The 23,930-nt window shown below is 37.6% G+C and overlaps 2 protein-coding genes across 3 annotated transcripts in view; both read left to right on the top strand.

Annotated features, from left to right (window-relative positions):
* Positions 1–23,930, top strand: part of LOC145316541 (uncharacterized) — a 61,846-nt gene that overhangs the window by 24,158 nt on the left and 13,758 nt on the right. The window lies entirely within an intron of this gene.
* On the top strand, positions 12,609–21,193 carry LOC145316542 (proton-coupled zinc antiporter SLC30A2-like). The gene is made up of 8 exons (XM_080157115.1): positions 12,609–12,766; positions 13,505–13,559; positions 13,758–14,352; positions 15,006–15,118; positions 15,403–15,546; positions 16,054–16,161; positions 16,937–16,999; positions 19,101–21,193. Exons 1-8 carry the CDS (start codon positions 12,693–12,695, stop codon positions 19,158–19,160), a joined length of 1,212 nt encoding a protein of 403 aa, XP_080013241.1. The 5' UTR covers positions 12,609–12,692; the 3' UTR covers positions 19,161–21,193.

Below are 23,930 nucleotides of genomic sequence, written 5' to 3'. Positions count from 1 at the left end.
ATGAACAAACAAACAATAACTCTTGTAGAGTGTCAGAACTTAATAAGCAGAACATTAATTTGTAAATCTAAACAAAATTGCATAATTACAGGTTACAGTAACAGGACATACTTTCATTTTTAAGATTTGATTATTGAAATGTCTCTCTTATAACATTGTACCTTGTTGATTTCCTTATTACAAAATTCAAATTAATACGATATCATATCTTATACAGTTTTTTTCTTCAAAAAAGTTAAAATCAGCATGATTTAAATGGACGCACTGAATTTCTGGCAACGATTATAAAGTTGCTACGCTTCCTAAATCGTACATAATAGTTCTAGGAATAATCATGCAAAGTTTAATATCGATTGGATACTTCTAACATGTCTGAAATAGCGAAAGGATCTTACCGTTACGGACGTATGGACTTACGAACCGACCCTAATCATAGAAAATCTTCGCCTTCAAAAACATATTACAAATTAATCTAAAGAATTTTAGCCTATATTAATGAAATAATTAAATATATAAAATTTTAATCCAACTTTTGTTTATAAAATTATTAACACTTGCTTTCTTTCAAACTGTTAAAATGAACTTGTTATTTTCTCAGAGAATTATCATAGCATAGTATATTCGACAACGACGTTATCAAATATTACGTGGGTTAAAAGTCAAAACTGCATACTAAAAGACCTCAGGATCAGGTCATATTTGAATATTGAAACCTGAACATAGATTACCAAAATTAATCCAAAATTTTTTTTGAACATGATAGTTTAAGTGAAAAAAGCTTAGCTAAAAAGTTAATTATCAACCTTTTACAATTTTAAAAATCAGCATGAAGCCAAATCTGACCCGAAGACATTAAAAAAGGACTTGACAAATCCCTTTGCAACCACTTAATTTATAGATAATTTGCCTCTAACATTGGGGTAAAGTCCCTTTCGTGGCAACGCCCCTTAGGGGGCGTTTCTTCGTTTTTTTTACAGTAGCTTTTCTCCCATTTCTAGCCCCTGCGGAGGGCTCTAACCCTGCGAGGCCAATTGCCTAACCCTGCTGTGCAATCACCTAACCCAATATAACCTAACCTAATCTAAAATAACCTATTAAAAGCCATATTGAAAATACGACGAATCGCCCCTTAAGTGGCGTTGCGTTGTTAGGACTATACCCTTCTTCATAGATATCATCTTTAATAAATCAAGATGACAAAACAATAATATCATAAAAATGTTGTTTTTTTTGTCCAAATAGCTAAAAAATTAACATTTTTGAAAGGACTTACGATATTATATACTGTTATTACATTTTCTAACTTGTCGCTTATTGTTACAAAATTCATCAAGCAAAGTTTGAAATCAATAGGATAATTCCAACATGCCAAAATTTACGATCAGGTATCTGTACTTAAACATGAACCAATCCTGGGGTTCCTTCTGTATATATGACTCATGCATTACACACACACACACACATACACCACAAACACACACACACATTTATATGGTAAGGGATAGGAAGATGGACAATGGAGTAATATCCCTTAATTCTTATATGTAAAATTCAATCTTAGGTTGCTTGAATTTGAAGGTTTTTATTACAATTTAACCGGCATTGCCCTCAACTCCCTGATGTGTAGTATATTGTCTCAGCTTTTTTTTATGTTTTCCTTTGTATTACATATCTTTAACAGAATTATAACTACAATGAATTTAGTTTTGTTTATAAATAACTATAACTTATTTAACACTTTTAACTAGAAATTGCATATTATATTTCCATACAAAAAGAATGAGATATTCACTGTGTAACTGTTAAGAAAGTCCTGAGTGTACTACCATGCAACAGTAACTTATGTCTCTAAAATCGTGACCTTGAAACCCCAAGTTTTATCTTCAAAAGGGCATAGTAAGGAATTTTAAGAAGAATAAAACGAAAGAATTTTTCAAATTTATGTCTTTTAAACTTGTCAGAGCATCAAAGAATTTTGTAAAAAAAAAAAAAGAGTGGGAGGCAGACAAAATAAAAAGCGTGGACGTCCATTGGAGAGTTGTGTTAACTCCTAAAATCTTAAATTTCAGAAATGATAGAAAAATGATGTTGAGATAATTATTCATCAAATTATTTTTGTTCAGATTCTAAACAGGTCAAGGACAATAGTTGATAAAATAATTTTTCTCCGTGTTTTCTGATATTACATCTTTAGTAGCTTATTTGTCAATAAATGTATCGGGTACTGTTCAATCAGTAATGACGAGCCGCTGTTTTTGCGATTTTATTATAGCTCGAGTCAAGCTGCAGCAAATAACGGCGGCTTCGGCTTCTTATGGCGACTTCTTCTAAAATTCACAAAAACTAGAATTCCACCATTTGTTGTTATAATCACAAATGGTTTTCAGAGGCCGAAACCATCCAAAAAATGTTGCTTCAGCTCCACTTAGCTGTATAAAATTTCTACCCAAAAAAGATTAAAAACCACAAAACCTCGACTGTAAATAATAACATGAATTTAAAGATTTTTTAACAATATTTTCGTTGGGGTAGTGCCTCCCCGAGAAACAATCTAGGTATCAAAGGATGTTATACATCTTGAAAAGCAGAACCTCATCCGTTTAGCTGTTACTAAGATCTTAAGCTACATATAAATAGATTATCATTATTAGTGTTTTGTGCAGGGTGCCAATGATGAACAATATAACACTTTTTTTTAGTTATTATCAATAAAGTTTCGGGACTTGTCGATATTCGTCCTTGTTTTTGAATACCTTTTGTCACATTTATTAATGTAATGTAGATTACTGTGTAAAAATATTGATTCATTCAAGTGTTTTATAACAATGTAATAAAGGATGAATATATTATGGAAAGCTTTTCTATAAATATGGCGATTACTCAAAATAGTGGGTCCACATATTATGATAGGAATTGACATATTCTTTCTAAACATTAAAAATATGTCAGAAGATCTTTTCTCTTTACTGTATTACAGTGTACTACGTTTCAGAAATTTATGATGCTATCCTGCTATGGACCAAATTTTCCTTGATATAAATAGTCACAAAATTTACCCTACTTTAGATTATAATCAGTGCTATAGTATCATTCTTTCAGTGTGTTTCTAGTTTTTATATGCATAGCATCTATATAAGTATTATTTATTGTTTGTAATCAGTTCTATAGTATCATTCTTTCAGTGTATTTCTAGTTTTCATATGCATAGCATCTATACAAGTATTATATATTGTTTATAATCAGTTCTATAGCATCATTCTTTCAGTGTATTTCTAGTTTTCATATGCATAGCATCTATACAAGTATTATATTGTTTACTAGCGGCTACGCCCCTAAAAGCCTCTAGGGGCACTGGTAGGAGGGGGAAAAGTCGACCTCAACCAATTTTAAATTTGAGTTTTAAAATAGTTAAAAAATATTTTTTGGGGGAGGGGGGTGTGGACACTCTCTTCAAAAATAGTTTAAAACCTTCCCAGGACCTATAAGAAGTATCACTGTAAAGGAGAACAATATTAGTTCAGCGGTTAGAGAGATCCTTCAAGACCGACACAAAACACTTACTACTTTATATAATAGGATAATCAGTTCTAATGTGGTATCCGCCTTGGTTAAATGGCAGACACCCGAGTTCAAATGACTACGGCAGTGCGAACAGACGTGGACACGTATATTATAGAGAAGCTACGCTTCTCTAGCAATCACTAAATAATAAACAGAGTCTATTCAGGTGTTACTTTATTCAGGGTCTAAGGTTTACTAAAGTTATATACAACAAACAATAAATGCACAGATTGGAATAAGTAATCATAAAGCAGAATCAATATAAATACATATACAATAATCAGATTGGGCAATAATGATCCCCCATCCCTGGAAAGGGTGGGGGAACCAAACAATACAGCTTAACCATAATAAGGCTGTCAAAATCTATCATTAATTTTAAAGCATAGGGAGGGGTCAGGCTGACCCCTTCCCCAGTACTCGGGGGAGGGCCCTCGGCCCTTCTCCGAACCAAGGTCAGGGTTGCCATAGAACATGGCTCACGGCTGCCGAATACCACAACTCTCCCCTCCGAAGGCTGGGAGGGGGTCTCCCTGCCAGACTTCCGACAGTGGTTGAGGCCTTCGGCCCGCTCATTAGGGGCGATTATGTACAAGAGATAATGATTCAATGGAATCCTAGTGGTGATTTTTCAGGGCTGATGGGCCCCCAACGTGGGGTAGAAGGTAGAGGCTGGCTTTTGTTGGGCACGTAGCTCGGCACCAGCGGGTGTCAGGTTGGCATGGGGCGCAGCCGCTGCGGGACCGGTCAGCAACGGGGCATTCTGGTTGGTGTTGGCAGCGGCTGGGGCACTGGCTACCAGGTTGACTGTCTGGGCGACAGCCTGGCCTCCCGAGGGGCCGCGGGGCTTTCCAGAGTGTGGCCCAGGCCTGCCTGGGCGGTCATTTCCACTATCGGCTGATTTCATGGATACCATCTCCTCGGCTGCTTCCCGGCCAATAGGAATGGCATCCCAGTCCACTGAAAAGTCCCGGGACTTGGCATGGGTGAGCCTGGCCCTGGCCAAGGCCTTGCGATACAAGGTTGGGTGATACAGGAATACTTGTGACATCGCGTTCAGGGCGGCTCGTACACCTCCTTGTGCAGCTGCCAGGGAGATGATGGTTAAGTCTCCCAGCAGCTTGAGGATCAACAGCAACAGACACAGTATGGCTGCGCCATCTCCCCACTCGTGAATGGCCTGTCTGAACCCAGCCCAGACATCCAGGGTTTCCTCCCCTTCCTCCGCCAGTCGGTCAATATTGTAGGACACGATCCCATGGTCTCCGGTGGCTGAACAGCTGCCTTGCTGGACGCATGAGCCATACGACAGGCCGGTCAGCATGGCGGCCTTATACGCCGGGAACGCTAGTAGCTGCTGCCAGTCATTCAGCTCGGCCTGCGAATACAATGTCCCGAGCTAAAGTCATCCAAGGGCTCGGTCAGCAGCTGCTTGGGTGTATCCAGCGGGGGCGGCCTCTTCTTAGGTGCAGGAGTTAGCTCTATCCACCCTTCCTCGGCGTGTACAGTTAGGGGGTAGGTGGAGGAGCAGGGAATCTTGGTGGCGTGGCCGCTATACACCTTTGTCACGGCATCTACAAATCCTGTGGGCTCCACCGGCACCTTGTCCCAACATTCATTGCTCTCCCTTACCACGTACTTATTACGTTGGCAGGTAAGCTGGAGCAATACATCTCCCCTCAAAATAGAGAACGTGCTCCCCTGGACACGCACCGGATGGGCCGGGTCTAGCTGCTGGAGCTTCCAGCAATTGGCCGCTACTTCTTCTGCTGCTGCGCTTCTCATTCGAGTTTCCAGGGTAAATCCGATGTAACCCGCGTGTATCTGGGCCTGGAGGGGGACATCCCCGTCCCTGGCTGATACTCGAGGCAACGCTGCCGCGGCCGGGTCGGCTGCCACAAACAATGCTGGGTGGTTGGTGGCATGGGCCTCAAAGTCGCAGTTCACTATCGAGGTGGGGGTAGTCATGTTGATGAAGAACTGGGCCTGATGGTCAACCAGGAACGCATCCATCACAAGGCTGGGCTGGAGGCTGCGGATCAGCCTCAAGGGGCAATCTCTCCCCAGGTGGTCCCACACATATGTGGCCTCTCCAGTGACACAGGACAGCTCGGACTGGGGACACTCTAGGGTCAGGTGGTCAGACTGGGACTCCACCCGTCCGTTCTCAACTACGTAGGTCTCTTCCTTGACCAGCAGCCATCGCTCCTGGAGCACTAACTCATTTTGGTACAGCTGGCCTTCAAAATGGACGTCCTCCCCTTCACAACCCACCCCCTCGGGGCTGTTGACCAATGCGCCTACCATATCGAGGGTAAAGAACAGGGGGTGGTTCAGCTGGAACGTCAATGGCTTGGTCTTGCCTGGCAGGGTGTAGACTCGGCTCCGGGCCAGGTCCCGGCACGTTTCTGGGTCAATCTTGGTTGGCCGCATGAGGGTGGGGACCGAGGTCACCTTCAGGTGGCCCCAGACTCCACACCTAAATGTCCACTGGGACACTGTGAGTTGACAGCTATATCCCATGGTCTCCCGAATCTTGACTTGCTGCAGGACATGTACCTCATGGCCCAAGGGCACCTCCTGGTGTATCGGCTCCTTGCTACACATCTGCTCTTTGTTGAAGGCGGTGACATGGGTGGGGTTGGCACAGTCCCACCCTACTAAGACATAGCTAGTTGTAGGCCACACAGCTGCTAGCAATAGGCCCCACAGAACCATCCACCAATGGGAGAATCTGCCAGACAGCCACCGTCCTCGCGCGCGCATCTGGGGATCCTCGGCTCTGGCCACAACTGCTTCCTGGGGCTGGACACTGCTGGACTGCTCCTGGCTAGATATAAATTTCCATTGAGTGTTATCTTTGGACGCCCGGGGCGTCCCGATACCCTCCCCAATGACGGACTGACAGGCGACTGGCGCCTGTCTGGGCGTCGGCTCCCCTAGCCCCAAGGTGGCCCTTCCCTCGTCCATGGCATGCCCAGTGGCATGGGGCTGGAGTGCGTGTGGCACAGGCTCGCCCTGTATTACATCCCTCCCCTGCCCTAGGAACTCAGGTGCATGTGGCACAGGCAAGTCCTGATAACCCCAAATCTCAATCTCCCCAGCCTCTGGTGCGGGAGGCACAGGCAAGGCTGGAGGGTTACAATATTTTGGATACAATGCATTTGTCAATTTTAACTTATCCTGGCTCAGTTGAGGGTGGTAGGCAGCTGGACTCTCTCTGCTGTTAGGGGGCTCTAGATGAGGGACAGCTGGACTCTCCCAGCTGGCTGGGGGCTCTGGATGATGGATAGCTGGACTCTTCCTGCTGGCTGGTGGCGCTGGCTGACTGGGGGTGACGGATGTCACCCCTCCCTCTGGGGCTGCAGGCTCGTTCCAGGGTCCAGGTATCTCGGTGGCGGCGACGGTTGTTGCCCCAGGCACCAGTGTGGGGGCGCTGGATAGCACCCCCCAGTCTTCACAGGTGGCGGCGGCGGTTGCCGCCCCAGACATCAGCTTGGGGGTGCGGGATCGCACCTCTCGTCCTTCCCAGGTGGCGACGCCGGATGGCGCCCCATACATCGACTCAGATGCGCTGGCTAGCGCCTCTCGCCTCTCCCGCTCGGCGGCCGCCAGGGCCTCCCCGTACACCGTCTCGGTGGCGCTGGGTAGCGCCCCTCCGCTCTTGCCGGGGGGACTCGGTCTGGCAGGCCCCATCATGTTGAGGCTGAATTGTAGAGGCCGCAGGACTTCTGGCTCCGCAATGTTGGTTGGCTGCACGAACTCCGGTCCCAAGTGGTTGAGGCTGAAGCCCAGGCCAACCCGGTTGGGTTCAGCTGCTCCTCCCAGCACGTTGATCCTGGCTGGGATAGTCCCAAACTGCGGCATCCGTTCTGATTGGCCCACAGCGCTGGGGGCGGCTGCTTGCTGGAGTGTTGCTGGGGGCGCGCTCCCTTCCATGTTGGCTACCCGGCTGGGCTTCCCTGAGTGAGCGCCCTTGTCAGCTACACGTCTCCTGCCGGCTACCTGGTCCCAGTCAGCCTTGCACTCGGCTGCCGTATGGCCTGCGTAATGGCAACGTTCACATTTGGCAGGACGGTCACGGCGTGGCTGGGTGCGTCGTTCTTCTAGGCTGACCTCCATAGGCGTAGGACAATCTCTGATTCGGTGGCCCTTCCCATGGCAGCGGTAGCAGCGGCCTGGAATCTTGTCGTCTGGTGCAACCTTCCCCATCTGGTGGAGACCTGGAGCCAAGGCGCCAATCTCCATTGGCTCCGACTCATCGTACTGGGGCAACTGGACGCTGGCCGATCCCGTGAGCCCGTCGGTGGCGTCCACTAGGCACACACCCTCCTTCAGCTGCTTGGTGATCATGGTCACGGTGAACATGGCTCGCCTCGTGTACTCAGGTACCGAGGCGATCTCATGTCCCATCATAACGCGCTTCACATTGGCATTGCGGATGCCGCGGTTAAGTTCATCTATCAGTAACTCCAAGTCTTCGTGGCTGTAGGCCTCCCGGTACAGCGCACACTTGGTGAATATGTAGGCTTGTATAGGCTCCGTCGAGTGTTGCCTGTAGTCTCTGAAGGCTTGCTTCAGGGTCTGAGACTCATAGGCTGGACGAAATAACATTTCACACTCGGCCTTGACTTGTTCGTATGTCAAGGCTTGGCCTGCCTCTCCAAACAGATGAGAGGCCATCTCCGCCGCTTGCCCCGCCAGGGATAGTAAAAGGGCGTTGCGGCGGTTCAGTGTGTCATGGGGGGGTACACGGTAAGCCGCCCATGACATCTCCAGCCTCCGGATGTGGGAATTCCAGGACTGCTTGGGCGGTCCTCGGTACTCCGGCAGGTTACTCAACATCAGCTTGCGGTACTCGGCTGGAGCCGGCTGGGGATCGTCCTGGAGCCATCCTTGGAGCTGGTCGCCTCCTTGCGCTTGTGGCTGCTCCATCGGGTCAAAGGTTCAGCGGCGGGACACTAAGTTTTAAGTCAATACTATAGGCGGTTTACACTTATGGCTTCTATCCTAGCAGCCAATACCGTTTATCACTTGGTTGGTAGTTTGAACTACAAAGATCTAAAATAGGTGTACACTAGGATACTTGTCACTAGCTTCTAAGCTTTAAGGTAGGCTGGTAGGTGTAGAGAGTTGTTGAGGGTCTGAACTGCTGTCAGGAACTGATTTGGTTTTCCTTATCACACTGTAGATAGGAGGGAGGAGCTTGCAAATCTTTTTTTCTAAAAATATCTCTGTTGTATGCTATAGAGTAGCTCCTCTCCTGTGTGTGTGTGTGTGCGTGAAATCTCCTTTCCTTGCAACGCGCCTACGCGCCGTCAGATTGCGCACACAGGTAAAACGCCCATCTATCCCTCAATCTGCTCTCTCATTGGTCCGCTTTATCTCCTTTGTCCGTTGAATTTTTGTTGCGTCCCGAGCTCCGCTGCGCAACCCGTGAAGTGCGCTCCGTTCTCCCGGTCGCTATCTCCGCACGATGGACGGACTTATCCAAGTGTGGGGAGAAGGGGGAGTGCGTGAGGGGACGGGGTAAAGCCGTCCTTCCCCCGATGGGGAGGGGGGTGCTGCAGGTCTGAGGTGCCGGATACAGAGTTAGACCTTGCTATCCAGGGTGGGTAATTCAGGTTGCTTGTGTCAGTTTTGCCAGTTTCACTGCTGGGAGTACCTTAGCCTCAGCTGCGCGTCTGCTCTACACTTGTGGTTTGCCGTAATCTCACACAGCTGTCACCAAAAGTTGTGGTAACCGCCTTGGTTAAATGGCAGACACCTGAGTTCAAATGACTACGGCAGTGCGAACAGACGTGGACACGTATATTATAGAGAAGCTACGCTTCTCTAGCAATCACTAAATAATAAACAGAGTCTATTCAGGTGTTACTTTATTCAGGGTCTAAGGTTTACTAAAGTTATATACAACAAACAATAAATGCACAGATTAGAATAAGTAATCATAAAGCAGAATCAATATAAATACATATACAATAATCAGATTGGGCAATAATGATCCCCCATCCCTGGAAAGGGTGGGGGAACCAAACAATACAGCTTAACCATAATAAGGCTGTCAAAATCTATCAATAATTTTAAAGCATAGGGAGGGGTCAGGCTGACCCCTTCCCCAGTACTCGGGGGAGGGCCCTCGGCCCTTCTCCGAACCAAGGTCAGGGTTGCCATAGAACATGGCTCACGGCTGCCGAATACCACACTAACAGTATCATCTTTTAAAATCACTATATTTTAAAAGCAAAGCTTTTCTATAATTAGGATCGGTTCATTTGTCCTACCTTCATTTATATGGATGTTGTCATATTTCTATATGAGGAGCACCAATAAGAAAAATATAATCTTACTCTTAATCAACTAAATCCATTCTTTTTTTTATGTGTTAGGTAGTAATTCCCATATGCAGTACTCCATTCAACACTTATTAGGGACCTGGGGGAGGGCATTGGACTATAGGTTATTCTGATACCCAAAGTTATACAGACACGGTCCCTCCTTTGCATAATATTTTTAAATCTTAGTTGATTCAAACTAGCAGTGTCCAAACTTGCTAACCAATAATCTCCATCTATATGATTGGTAACTTTGTTTCTAATCTATAATTTTGTAGATGAGCATAATAGTGCTTATTTTTAATTATTTTCCAAAAATTCATTCAGAGCAATGTGTAAACAATTTAAGACGCGTAGCGTCTGTACTAAAAAGGATACTAAATTTTTCTTATAGGATACACTATTATTTTTTATGATACTATTCATTATTACTAGACTACGGCATTCGCCCGACGTCTCTAGGGTTATTGCTTTTAGAGGGAGGAGGGGGGGTTAGGTCCTCACCAATAATATTTGTTGAAGAAAATCATTTACATCTTATATGGTTCAGAGTCCGACCTTTAATATTTTGGGGGGAGGGAATTTCGTTTAAAAGGGAGTGACCAGCCTCCCAGCAAAATAGCTTAAAACCTATAAAGGATTAGTAGGTATGATTTCTAAAAATCACAGTCTTATTGGTACAGGGGTTGGCAAAATCTTGAGGGATGTGCGACCGGACGGACAAGCATTGTATTATAGATTTCACTCCTAGAAATTAATGTTCATTATTTCAGACATTTGAAATAAATGGAACACATGATTTTAAAGTGTAGCAACTCTATGATCACTACCAGAAGGTTAGTATGTGCATTTTAACTATTTGAAACTACAAAATTAATTAGCCCATTGATTCCAATTAAAACATACATATACATATACGCATTTATGACCGTTGACGGTCTTGTTTATTAGTTGTTGACCTTGTTCTTCAATTTCATAGTATTTAATTTCATTCCTTGCTCATTGAGTAAACATATAAAGGTAAAGAAATTAGAAAATAAAACTTTAATCATTGTCATTTGAAATCTATTAACTGTACTGTACTTTCAACAGACAAGGATGACGCAATACCTATATAGCGGGGAAGGCTCCATATGTACTTTAATATCACAGAAGATATTAACGACAAAACCTATAAGTTATAGAAATAAGGCTCAGATTAAAAACAGAAATTTTAAAATCTGTTTGAAAAGTCATAAATTCATATCCTCACTTGTAAAATGAGATCATTGTCATAGCGTATTGGACATACGGAAAACTGAGTTATAGATCTCAATGTTCCAAAATACAGTAAAGTTAGTAAAGTTTGGGTGATGCTAAGCTTTTTTAAAACCCGCTGTGCGTACGAGTTAAAGGTTTTATGTAAAGGACTTAAAACTAGCTGTTGCTCCCATAGACTCAAGGGATATCTTGCGTTTTTGAGAGAAAATTAGCTAAAAACCTTCCGGGAACTTACAGAAATAATTATCGGTTTTGGCGTTATTTAGCGAGAAAAGACAAAAATATATTTATTCAAAAGGATTAAATTAGTAAAGTAATCTGTATTATTTTTTTTGTGAATGCAAAAAAAAACCAAACTGTTATAGAATAAGTTAAAAGTATAAGGATTTAAAACTTATAATCATATTATACTTCCTCCATAGACTAATCGGTTTCATAGATATAATATACATCGACTTACTAAAGATTCGATTGGTTGCACCTGCGCAAAGCGCCAGAAAAAAATGTATTCTCCTAAAATAACACCACTCCCACCCCTACCATCTCAAAAAATATCTTAAAAGTAACCATAAATTGTTAATTTGATAGTCTTATTAATGATCTATATCTGCCTACTACTTAGTCTATGGAAAAGTGTACACAAGGAATTTAATTTCTAGCAGACGGAAAATAAAAAAAAACAGGCTGCTTTCACTTTCTCTTTATTTTACTAACCTCTCACTCCCCCTATAAATTACTAATACTCTTGTTAAATTTTTGCGTTTGTTTGCCTGTTTTGACAATTTTAGTTTGTTTTATAATTTGTATTCGTGTCATTTAGGTCATAATTTTTTTCATATTTTTATAATTTCTATGTAAAGCAGTATTAAAAAGGTGTTTTTTAAAATTATTTTTAATACCCGATCATTAAATTAAGTTTGTTAAATTTTGTTTTTAATCAACTTTTTAAAAATGTGAATTCATAATTATTTACATATGTCTTTGAAAATTCAAAACAACTTTTTATTAAAAATGAAAATTAATTTAATGTTAAGAAATTTGATTATTTATCAAATTATTTGATTTTAATAAATATAGATAATGAATATTTAATATTATTTAAGTTGTTTAAAAGAATTAAAGGAAATTGCTGTGAAAACTTTATTAAATGAGAAATCGATTCTTTCATTTAAATAGTGTTTTTCTTCAGAAAAATCCTTTACAAATTGATTTTATATCAATAAGTCTTGGTATGACAGGTGTACGTCTAATAATTCGTGTTGAATTTGTACTTCAAGTAGCTTTTGGGGGCTATGTTATCGGAGATTGACTAAATAGCCTAAAACCACCATAAGACCTTTGTGACGGTTCCCTAAATTAAAAAACACAATTGGTTCAGTAGTTATTGAAATCTTAAGCATCAGACAAAAAAACCTTACTACTTTATTTATATGATTAGATAATTAACCCCAAACTAATTTTCAATTATTTTTTTTCAGATCCTAATGGCAAATGTTTTAGAAGGGAACTATTTATTATCTTGTGTTGTGATAAGCAATGTATCCAAGGGATGATAATTCTGATATAGATCAACAATTTTCAACAGAATATACAGAGTTAGATAATTCCAGGCAAGTTTTTCAAAATAGTTTATTTAAGGGCTTTTCCTTAAAGTGCCTTAGCGAGCCCGAGCACTTAATCCTTCCCTCGGTCACCCTTTATTTTTCAAATGAATAAGAAATAAGAGGAGTTGTTTTCTTTACGCATATCTCTGCTGGGTTACCCTTTACCGTACCTAACCTATTCCACATTAAAACACACGAAAAACCTCCATCTTATTTTCAATTTCTTTTAAATTAGGGGGGTAGGGATTATCTGTGCCTGACTAGGAACTATTAGGGGGTTCTTCTCTTAAGTTTACAGCAGTGGAGGTTCTATAGGACTAGGTATTCTAATAATTATGGACATTATTTTCCTTGTTAAAAGATAATTTCTAACGTTTTAAAAATTTCCACACTAAAAGCATTAACTAGGTACCTAGTTAATTTACACGTAGAAATAAATATAAACTGCTTATTAAAACCACTTTTTCTTCATCCCTTTAGCCTCAAAGGAGGGACAGGGTAGATCAGAGGTGAATTCTTTAAAAAAAAATTTGCCTCAATAAAATTTTAGTGGGGCAAACTGATTTTAGTGTGGCTAAAGTTTTTTTAAGAATTAGAAAATTGGCCTAATACTATTCCAACATGTTTAGAAAGATTTCCTGAAAAGTACAACCGATTTGGGTGGCTATTCCTGAGATATTTTGCTACAGAAAAATTTAATAGCATTATTTTTTAACTTGAAAGAATTGAAAATGTTATTTTTAGGGAAGATTCGGTGCCCCTTCTTATAGAATCAATATCTGAAAAATTTAAAGGAAAGGTAAAAATAATTTTTGTAATGAATATTAAATACACTTCAGACAACCAAGCGACATTGATTCATTATACGTTACTGGTTTACTAGTACCTAGTAAGATATCCTATTTTGATATTTTAATCTCCTTAGTAAGAAATAAAACGAAAAAAATCATACACCTACGTGATATCATATGGAAAAATATATTTTTATACTTTTTAGATGAACGACAACGTTGCAGGCTTCCATTGTCACTGCCCCGACTCTGACGGTGAACGCAAGGCAAGTAAACAGGCGCAGAAACGTCTGCTCGTGGCGTGCATACTATGCTTCTTGTTCATGATCGGAGAGCTGATGGGTGGCTACTACTCCGGCAGCCTCGCCATTATGTCGGACGCTGCGCACATGTTCTCCGACGTCGGTAGCTTCTGTATCAGTCTTTTTGTTATTTGGCTCAGCGGTAAGGGTCAACGTAAGACAATGACGTTCGGCTACTACAGAGCTGAGGCCTTGGGTGCCTTGGCAACAGTTATCATTATCTGGTACATTACTGGAATCCTCACTTACCTGGCCATACAGAGGATCAAATCCGGAGACTTTGAGATAGAAGATGATGCCATGATTGGCGTGGCCGCCGCTGCTGTTTTGTTTAACATAACCTTAGGACTCTGTCTGAATGGTATGTGCTTCCCTGGCCTGTTAGGTGAAGGAGGGCCTCTGCCAGGCGGATTCCATGGACACAGCCATGGAGGACATTCCAGGCTACAAGAGGAGCACGGAGACGTTGAAGTTCACAGTGAACATTCGCATACCACAGGTAGAACTTTTTTTCATGATAAAAAGAAAGTTTTTCATTTAAATGTTACCTCCTAGCCATCAATATTCCTAAAATAAAGGGGGGAGGCGGATGTGCCACTTTTTGAAACCAAAACTAAAAGTCAAAGGAACTTAACTAAAAAAAGAGTTACAGGTCTGAGATTTTGCATGGCAGTTGCTTTATAGGGTTACAATATGGAACAGTGAAGAAACGGCGGCGCAGCCGCCGAAAACCGCCGAGAAATTGCAAAAAAAAATTCGGTGGGAAACGGCGGTTTTCGGCGGTTGCGCCGCCGTTTCTTCACAGTTCCATATTGTACCCCTATAAAGCAACTGTCATGCAAAATCTCAGACCTGTAACTCTTTTTTTAGTTGAGTTCCTTTGTTGACTTTTAGTTTTGGTTTCAAAAAGTGGCACATCCGCCTCCCCCTTTATTAAAATTAAATGCATCGACTTAGGGGTTGATGATTTATTGTAATGAGATTTACCCTTTAGTATAAAACATGGGTATTTTAAACAACAAATTTTGGTGTGATTTTTACTATCTTATCCCATTGAGAGAAAGGCTAAAATTAATGCGCTTAGTTACCAAACTTTAACCTGTAATTTAAATAAGATAATGTTATAATAATATTATATTCTTATTTTTGTAGAAAAGCACATCAATATTCGAGCAGCGCTTATTCATGTTCTTGGTGATTTCCTGCAATCTGTTGGTGTACTCTTCTCTTCTGTTCTTATCAAGATATTTGGAGACTCTTGTAAGGTTAGTTTCATTTGTGAATCTTTCGCATTTTCCATAATTCTGCTCCCCCCCCCCCCCCCCTAAAATAGGGAAATTTTCCGTATTTTTACTAGTATATTTATAAATTGTGTAATGATTTAGAGAGGGTTGGGGATAAATTCAACAAGGTTGGAAAATATAAACCCCTGGGTCATTATTTATCGACTAATCGAGGGAGGGTTCTGCATTGAACTATAAATTATACAGCTATCCAAAACACATTAAAATAGGTAGGTAATTCATAGCTTTAGAAATCTTTTGTTAAGGTTGTTGATCCAATTTGTACCCTGATATTTGCTGTGATAGTTCTGTTCACGACCATAGGAGTTCTCAAGGATACTCTCAAGATTCTGCTGGAGGGAACTCCAAGAGGGATCAAGTATGACAGTGTACTTGATGAAATATTAAAGGTTAGATATCCTTCCTTATACATAAATAACAGGATGTTTGTCTGTCTTTACATAAAGATCTCAATGCTCGCTTGACAGACTTTACACGGAAGAGTCTTCTTGGTTCCGGGAAGGTTTTTTTTTCATTGAGAAATCGCCCCTAGCAAAAATTCCAATCTTACCCCCCTCCCTCCTAAAAAAAGTACTTTACTTTTTGTCAATATTTAAATCAACGGCGGTGATTAACATTCCTCACCCTCCCTCCTTTAAAGTGGCAGGCCCCTAGAGTAATAAAATAATTTCTTATGAATTAAAAATGCAAGTTAGTGCAACATTCGTGTAATAATATCTTTAAGCCAACCAAAAATAGTTGTGCATTGATGATCACAAAATATCTACCTAAGTAATAATAACCCGTATGATCACGATGCTATTGTTTAATAATCCACTTCGCTCTAAAACTTTTCACATTTTGTTTTGCGTTGGATCCTGCCTCTATAACCCTACATAAAATTTTTAAAATCTTAGATACCTGGAATTAATGGAGTACATGATTTAAACCTGTGGTCCCTGACAGCTGATATTCCCGTGGCATCCTGTCATCTTATTGTTAATTCATCCTGTCAACATTCTATGGTAACTATTCAGTAGCACAGCTACTCTATAAGTTAGTTATGATTGTCCATACGTCTGCTACAAAGCTTCAAACGTAAAATTAATGTATGTGTAGATATATTTATTATTAATTATAATAAAAAAAACATAGAAATTAGTGATGGCAATCCGTCGAATTTTTAGGCCGGATTCGGATTTCGGATTCTTAAAAGAATCCGTCAAAAAAAGTGGCGGATTCCGAATTCTTATTTTTGGCGGATTCCGGATTCTAGCAGTATTTTAAAAGGCTTTTTAAAAATTAAGTGCTACATATGTCCTAAAAATTAATGTTCTTGGTGTTCTCTATAATTCACTTCCGAGAATCGAACCAGATTTTAAAAGATTTTATATATAATGATAATAATCTTTGCCTTCAAAAAGCGAGAGTTGAAAGTAAAAACTCAAGACGCTAATTTTAGCATACCAATTAAGAATCCGGAATCCGCAATTAAAAAACGGATTCCGGATTCGGATTCCAAAATTGGCCCAAAAATTGGGCGGATCCCGGAATCCGGATCCGGATTGCCAACCCTAATAGAAATGCAACTATGTAATTTAAAAGTTAAACAGAAGGTAACCTCACTTTGCTTATTTCATAAATTCAAGTATTTTTAGTTACAATTTACAGTTAAAAGGTGTAAGGTTGATTCGAGCTTAGTGTGGCTTCGGCTAACGAGCCCTTTTTACTTAGTGATACGGTGATACTTAACAAAAATTATTTCATTTGAATTACTAATTAGACATTATTTTATTTTAGTTATTGACAGAGGTAAACAAGATGCTGAAAAATAAATTCAATATTTCAAAAACTACCATTCAGGTTTGTTTTGTTTGTATTAACTATAGCAACTTTGCTTATTTTATTAAAAGCGAAGCTTTTCTATAATTAGGGTCGTTCCGTACGTCTGAGACAGATAGCTTTTATCGTTAATTTAGGCATGTTAGAATTGTATGGTGATTTCTGTAGCAGTTAGGTACGATTTAGAAAGCGTAGCAACTCTATAATCATTACCAGAATGTCCGTACGTCCATTTTAAACATGTTGATTTTTTACTTTTTTAAACAAAAAAAATTTATATGATCTAATTATCCGATTGTTCTGATGTTTGGTATACTGATTCCTGGTACAACAAAGTATAATATTATAAGCAAAGCAACTCTATAATCAAGTCCTAAAAAAGTAAGTATGTCCATAAACATTATCCTGTATCAAGAAGTTTTGCAACAAATTTACTCACAATTTTGCTTTGACTCTTATTCATTTATATTCTGATTATTCAGTTCTGACACTATACAAGTGTTAATGTCAGTTTGTCCTACCGTTTCAGAGCTTCGCTTTTATGGATGTTGTTATCCTTGTTTTTAATATAAATAAGACTAGGTAAAATTAGAGGGATAGATTCAGTGTGGCCACAACCAAAAAAATACTGATACTGAAGAAAAAAAAAGGAAATACTGAAAATACTGAAGAAAAAAAAGGAAATACTGAAAATACTGAATCCTAAAATAAGAAAAAATACTGAAATACTGAACAAAAAAATACAAATACTGAATAAGTATTTTTTTTATATGATTCCTCATTTCAAAATTTCATATATCATACCTTTATAATTTGGGGGATATTTTAAAGACCTTTTAATTTTGCCTCTTAGATTTTCTTGCACCAATTAAGCAGAAAATGACTGATAAATATTTTAAATGATTACAAAACTTAAATACTTTTTAGTTAATTTAAGAGCATGCTAAAAAACTTTACCTTTAATAATCATGCAAAGTACTCACCTTAGATTATTCATTCTATTAATAGACAAAAAAAATATCTGAAAAAAATACTATATAAAAGCATCTCAAATATCTAAAAAATTTATATTTGAGATGAAATTGAAAAAAAAATTGCAATTTTTTTTACCCCACCCAAAATTTTTACCCCGGGGGTAAAATTTGCTCGGGGGGGGGGGGTTAATTACCCCCCCTGAAATCTGTTGGCAGGGGTAACTTTTTTTTACTCCCCCCAAAATTTACCCCCTGGGGTAAAATTTTTTTTTTGGGGGGGGGGTAATTTAAATTTTATTAAATATTTAGTATTAAAAATGCGCGCGAAGCGCGCAAAATTTTTTTTGTTAGAGATTTTTATTTTTCGGGGGGGGGTAAATTTTAAACGGGGGGCGGTAAAATGAAAAAAATTTGGGGGGGGTAATCGCCCCTTTACCCCCCCCCCCTTGGACGTCTATGATTACCATAAAAAAAACCAAAATTAATGTACAAAGTTATAGGGTAATTTAAAGGAAATTAAAGTGAGGCGCGAAGCGCCGAAAAAAATCTCACATCAACTACTTGAAAAAACATCTTATTTATGCAAACTTTTTTGGAATTTAAGAAATAATGAAAATACTGAATCATGAAAATTTCCAAAACTGAAAAATACTGAATAAAATTTTCAAATACTGAATATTCAGTATTTACTGAAAATACTGAAGCCCCAATTTCCAAATACTGAAGAATACTGAAGATTTTCAGTATACTGAAGAATATGGCCACGCTGTAGATTATATTAAAATGAACATCGTGAAATAAAAATAGTCGATGTCTACGCAAATTATTAGTTTTTCAATATATATATACTATACTCTATAGTAAATAGCTTTAGGGTGAAACTTTTACCTTGTAAGACTCCTCTGCGTACGCATAACCCAACCTAACCTAATATATTATATAAATATCAAAGACGTTTTGGACTAAATTTATTTTCTGTTTTTCCCCCCAAGGAAGGGTAAAAAATGTTTTCATTGGGTACTCTTTATTTTTTCAACATATTCTTTTATTATTTTTTTTATTTCCCCCTCTCCCTTCAGTAGGGGATAACGTGCAGAATATACACCCCTGAAAGATCTTTATATAGACAAAATTGTATTTTATTTTAGATTGAGGAGGAGCCTGTATTTTCCGGTGAATGTAAACAGTGCGAACCTTTAATATTCTAAACTAAATATATGAATAAATATAATAGTGTATTACTTAGTTGAGTCCACAATCAGTCATTTTTAACCATTCATCAAAAGACATCAAAATTAAACAGGGATAGTTACATTAAGGAAATTTGTCAAAATAAGCTACTTAGCTAACATTGCATAAAATGTATTTTTCAAGGGTTGTTTTGGTGCTTTAAATTACAGGTCATTTTTACAAGGTAGTTTTAGTAAAGTGAAAAGAAAAAAAACTGAATTAAAATTTTATATTTGCATTTTTCTTTTTAGTTAGTTTGTTACTGAAGTTAAACATGTTAATTTTATAATGGCCATGGCAAAGTAATCATACCTTAGATACTACATAGCAACAAATGATCATCTTTAAAATATGCTATTATCGGGGAATTTAAAAACTGACTCTTTATCAAAACTTTCCATGGAACTATCCCTTTTAAAAATTCTTTAGATAGGAATTTTGTTAAAAAAATATGTGTTATGGTTGTATCATATGAAAATTATAGAAAACAAGCAGCTCAGCTTATTCAATGTAAATCAGTCTACCCATTAAAGTAAATGTTAGGTACCTAAGTGCTTATATTTAAAAGTAAGTGCTATGATATAGTATTCTATACGTCAAGTGCTTTTAAAGTTTTTAGTTTAATTCAAAAAATAAGATTGAATCATGATTTTACAGTTTTGTTTTGTTAAAAATTAACTTTTTGGGTTTTAATAGTTACATTCCAATTGTATTTGTAAGACTGATAGGAATTCTGTTTATTATTTAACTATTTTCATATCATAATCATTTAGCTGCAGACAGGCTATATTAAAATATTGTAGTCGTCCTATGTGATTGACTAAAAAATTACTTCAGTTTGCTCGTACAAATCTTTTCGATATAAATTTCTAACAATTTTTTTTGGAGAGAAAAAAAAATACTTCAGAAATAATATACCGACCGTTATTAAAATAAACTTTCTTATTTGATATTCATGCATTTTATAAAAATGCTGAGAGTTCTAAAAAGAAGTAAATAACGCAATAAGGCTAATGAAAAAATCTAATTTACATACGACCAGATTTTCTAGTGCATTTTTACTTGTTAACAAAAAGACAATAATTTCCATAGTTTGACTGTATATAAATTATATACCTAATTAAGAATGTATCATGAAAATAAGAAATATTATTTATATGAATGATTTATATTTTCATAATATGTTAATTCATCAAATTTTAAGAGTTGTTTAGGCAAAAAGTGTTATATGAAGCAAAATTTGTCTCTCATTTCATGCTGAATACAGCTTTTTGGATTAAGTTTAGACAAGTTTGATTTTCAAGTTTTATTTAGTTTAAATATAGAATTTGCCTTGTATGACGCTTTTTCCCGATCTCCTTTATTACTGTAAGAATTTTATTGTGATTTTATATCTTTCAAAGAAGAATTTTAAAAATCATTTGACATGAAATTTTCTATGTATGAGTTTGAATTCATTAACCCTAACTTTATATTGTAATATATTTGTGTAATAAAATCTTTGATAAAAATAATATTGCTCTAAAAAAATACCAATGGAAAACTATTTTTCCTAACCATAGAAAGGGAGCAAGACTTTTGAGAAAAATCGTAATAGAAGTAAAAGTGACTTTAAAATGACAGTTTGTTAAAAGGCCATTTTAACATCCTAGAAAAAGGTATTATATGCATATGATATAAATAATTAAACATTTATTCTTGGAAGGGAGAGAGGGGACAATGGACTGTTAATTTTATTGGCACATAAAGTTCCATAAAAACGATGTATTAAGTTATACGTTTGATCACTTGAATTATGAGATCTCTATTAAAGTCACTTCTCTCTTTATTGACAGGTAATACTTTTATTTAATTATTAACTACAAAATTAGAGAACCTTCAATTATCATTAAAATTAATTTATCCCTCCGTGTTATGTTTGTATTATGTATTTCTATGATATGTATTTTAAATATTTTGATATTTACTATATTATTTTCGTTATGACATAAATAAACAATCTCATATATTATTTTTTTTAAATTTATGTTTATTTATTACTTACTTGTAATGTCTTCTCCGTCTAAAGGAAATAATTCTTATGTTTTCGATATAAGGTTTCATTTAAGTATTAAGAAGTCAAATTATTTTTAAAAGTGCTCGGTTTAGTCAATATTCAGTTATGAAAAAGGTTTAGCCAACAAGCGAAATAAATCAAAAATATTTTTTTTTTTTTTTGGGGGGGGGGGGGTATGTAAAAAAGTCGTTTATTCTACGAAGCCCCCCCCCCCCCCCCCCCCAACGACAACTGAAAATACAGGTTTCGTGATTTTATTCTGTATGAATTTCGTTGTTAGTATAAGCTGATACAAAGAATGGTATTACTGGGATAACTTAGGAGTTGCTCTCGAACAGACGGCCTTAATAACACAGACAAAATCTAGTCTAAATAATCTGGACTAATAAGAATCAATATTGCACAGGTAGCATATGCACAAGCCATTTGCTACTTGTACATTATTTTTCCTGGCTATTCCACATTAATTTAGGCTTGGTCTTGCTGCTAGCTCTATATATGGCATCTTATACCATCAAGAAATTAATACGAAAAAATCACAAAACCTGTACGTGTTTTTCAGCTGTCTTTGGGTGGCAACACATTGTAAAATTAAAGACTTTTCCATCTGCCCCCCAAATAATTATTTTAGATTTATTTTGCTTTTTGGCTATATCATGTACTGGCCCTGAGTATGTTTTAATAAGTTACCTGAAATTAAATTCCTTCATGTAACCAAAAGTAAAACTTTATGCAATAACCGCTCTAGACGGACGGTCGGACTGGCCCTAATTATAAAAAAGCTTCGCTTTTAAAAATCATTGAGTGCGTTTTTAGCCAAGAATAGGATAGAATTAGGGAGACAAATTTTACTAATTTTCCATGGAATACGACATTTAAAGTAATTCGCTTTATAGTTTTAAAATATAAACTGAAGGCTTTTTTTCTTTTTTCTCGATTTACCTATACAGTTTTAAACATTAATTTTATTATTATTTACTTCATAATTCATGAAAATTGTGAAATTGAGATAATTTTTTTTCATTCTTGCTCATTAATCGATCTCGAAGCCATACTGGAAAGACTGTTTGCTTTAAAATACGAATCGAATGTAATGGTGGTTATATAATGATCTGTGCAGTTAAAATTCTCAAATTTTGTTTACTGTCATTTTTTATTGTTATCCGCTTTTGAAGCTTTTTTTTTGGGGGGGGGGAGGGTGAAATGGCGGCCCCCCCAAAAAAAAATTTTACCCTGGGGGTAAAATTGGCTTGGGGGGAGTAATTACCCCCCTGAAATCTGTTGGCAGGGGTAAATTTTTTTACATTTTTGGTGGGGGTAATTTAATAATGTAAAAAGGTACCTACCTAATTATGAAATATTTAGTAGTAAAAACGCGCCAAAAATTTTTTTCTAAGGGATTATTTCTTCTTTTTTTTGGGGGGGGGGGTAATCACCACTACCCACCCACCCCCCCCCCTTAGACGTCCTTGGCTGTTGCCATTTTCTTTTCCACCATGAATTTCTATCAATTTTGCCAGATTTTGAAAGGTAAAAGGGACTATGACCGAAATAGAGCAAGTGATTTTAAGCACCTTCCAGAAGTAAATTAGAGTTTTGTATAGTGAATATACTAGGTTTATGTTTAATTTAGTTATATCGACTAAAAAAACTAAAGAGGACTATCCACGAACAAGAGCACATGATTCTAAGTACCTTCCAGCATTGATCCTAAGTGTTTTCTTTCAGAATATAATTGGTCACCATATATCATTAATGTATTGACGAGAAAATTTATGTTTCACCATATTTTTTTTAGGTATTTTAATTGATTTTGAAAACTTTTATGAAGCTAATTCTTTTAATAAAATGGATATTTGATGATACATATGCGAATACTCGTGTTATATAGATTGTAAATTAATCCATACTAGCATTAATTTAAACATACATATGATGTATAGTAAATGTGCTTTTAACTTTTTTTTAATTTTTATCATTTGACAACATGGACAATTAAAGACACCCCGAACTCAACAAAATGTTTGATAGAATTTTGACTAAAAAACCTGAACATTTTTTTACTTTTCTTCAACTTGAAGTGGTGAAACATAAATTTTCTCGTCAATATATTAATTATTAGTGGTGACCTATTATATTCTGAAAGAAAATTCTTAGGATCAATGCTGGAAGGTACTTAGAATCACGTGCTCTTGTTCGTGGATAGTCCTCTTTTACCATGGTTTTATATGAAAAAACTATGAAATTTAAAACATTTTAAGACGAAATGTCATCAAAAGTTTTGTTAGGTTCAAACTGTGTAAAATGCTTGAATTAAAGTGAACATTCTGATTAATGTACTTTTCCAATTTACAGCATTAGATGATGTTTTGTCGTGTTATTTTGTCTTTTGAACTCAACAAAACATTTGATGATAATATTGTTATAAATGACTTGTATTTAATTGTTTTTAATACATAACCATGGTAAAAATTTCTTTTTTTATAAGTTATATCAAATATGAACCGAATTTTTTCACAAAAAAAAAACTCAAAATCATTGCCGAAAGGTGCTTAAAATTACTTGCTCTCATTCGTGCATAGTCCCCTTTAACTATTATATTTTTTCATAGATCAAATGTTAAGTTTAGGTTCAATTAAATAAATATCAGGGATAAGGGATGGGAAACGTAAGAAAATATTATTCCAGGCCT

The sequence above is a fragment of the Acartia tonsa genome, chromosome 4, assembly GCF_053477335.1.
Source record: "Acartia tonsa isolate MP-2025a chromosome 4, ASM5347733v1, whole genome shotgun sequence".
In the NCBI taxonomy this organism is placed as follows: domain Eukaryota; kingdom Metazoa; phylum Arthropoda; class Copepoda; order Calanoida; family Acartiidae; genus Acartia; species Acartia tonsa.
Note: the sequence above shows the minus strand (reverse complement) of the source record. Positions and strands in the feature narration are given on the sequence as shown.

What these genes read in the sequence shown, in the direction of transcription:
- LOC145316542 (XM_080157115.1), top strand. Translation starts at nt 12,693, where the DNA reads ATGTATCCAAGGGATGATAATTCTGATATAGATCAACAATTTTCAACA. An exon ending in CTGAAAAATTTAAAGGAAAG is followed by an intron (nt 13,560 to 13,757) that starts GTAAAAATAATT and finishes TATACTTTTTAG; the next exon opens with ATGAACGACAACGTTGCAGG. An exon ending in TGAACATTCGCATACCACAG is followed by an intron (nt 14,353 to 15,005) that starts GTAGAACTTTTT and finishes TTATTTTTGTAG; the next exon opens with AAAAGCACATCAATATTCGA.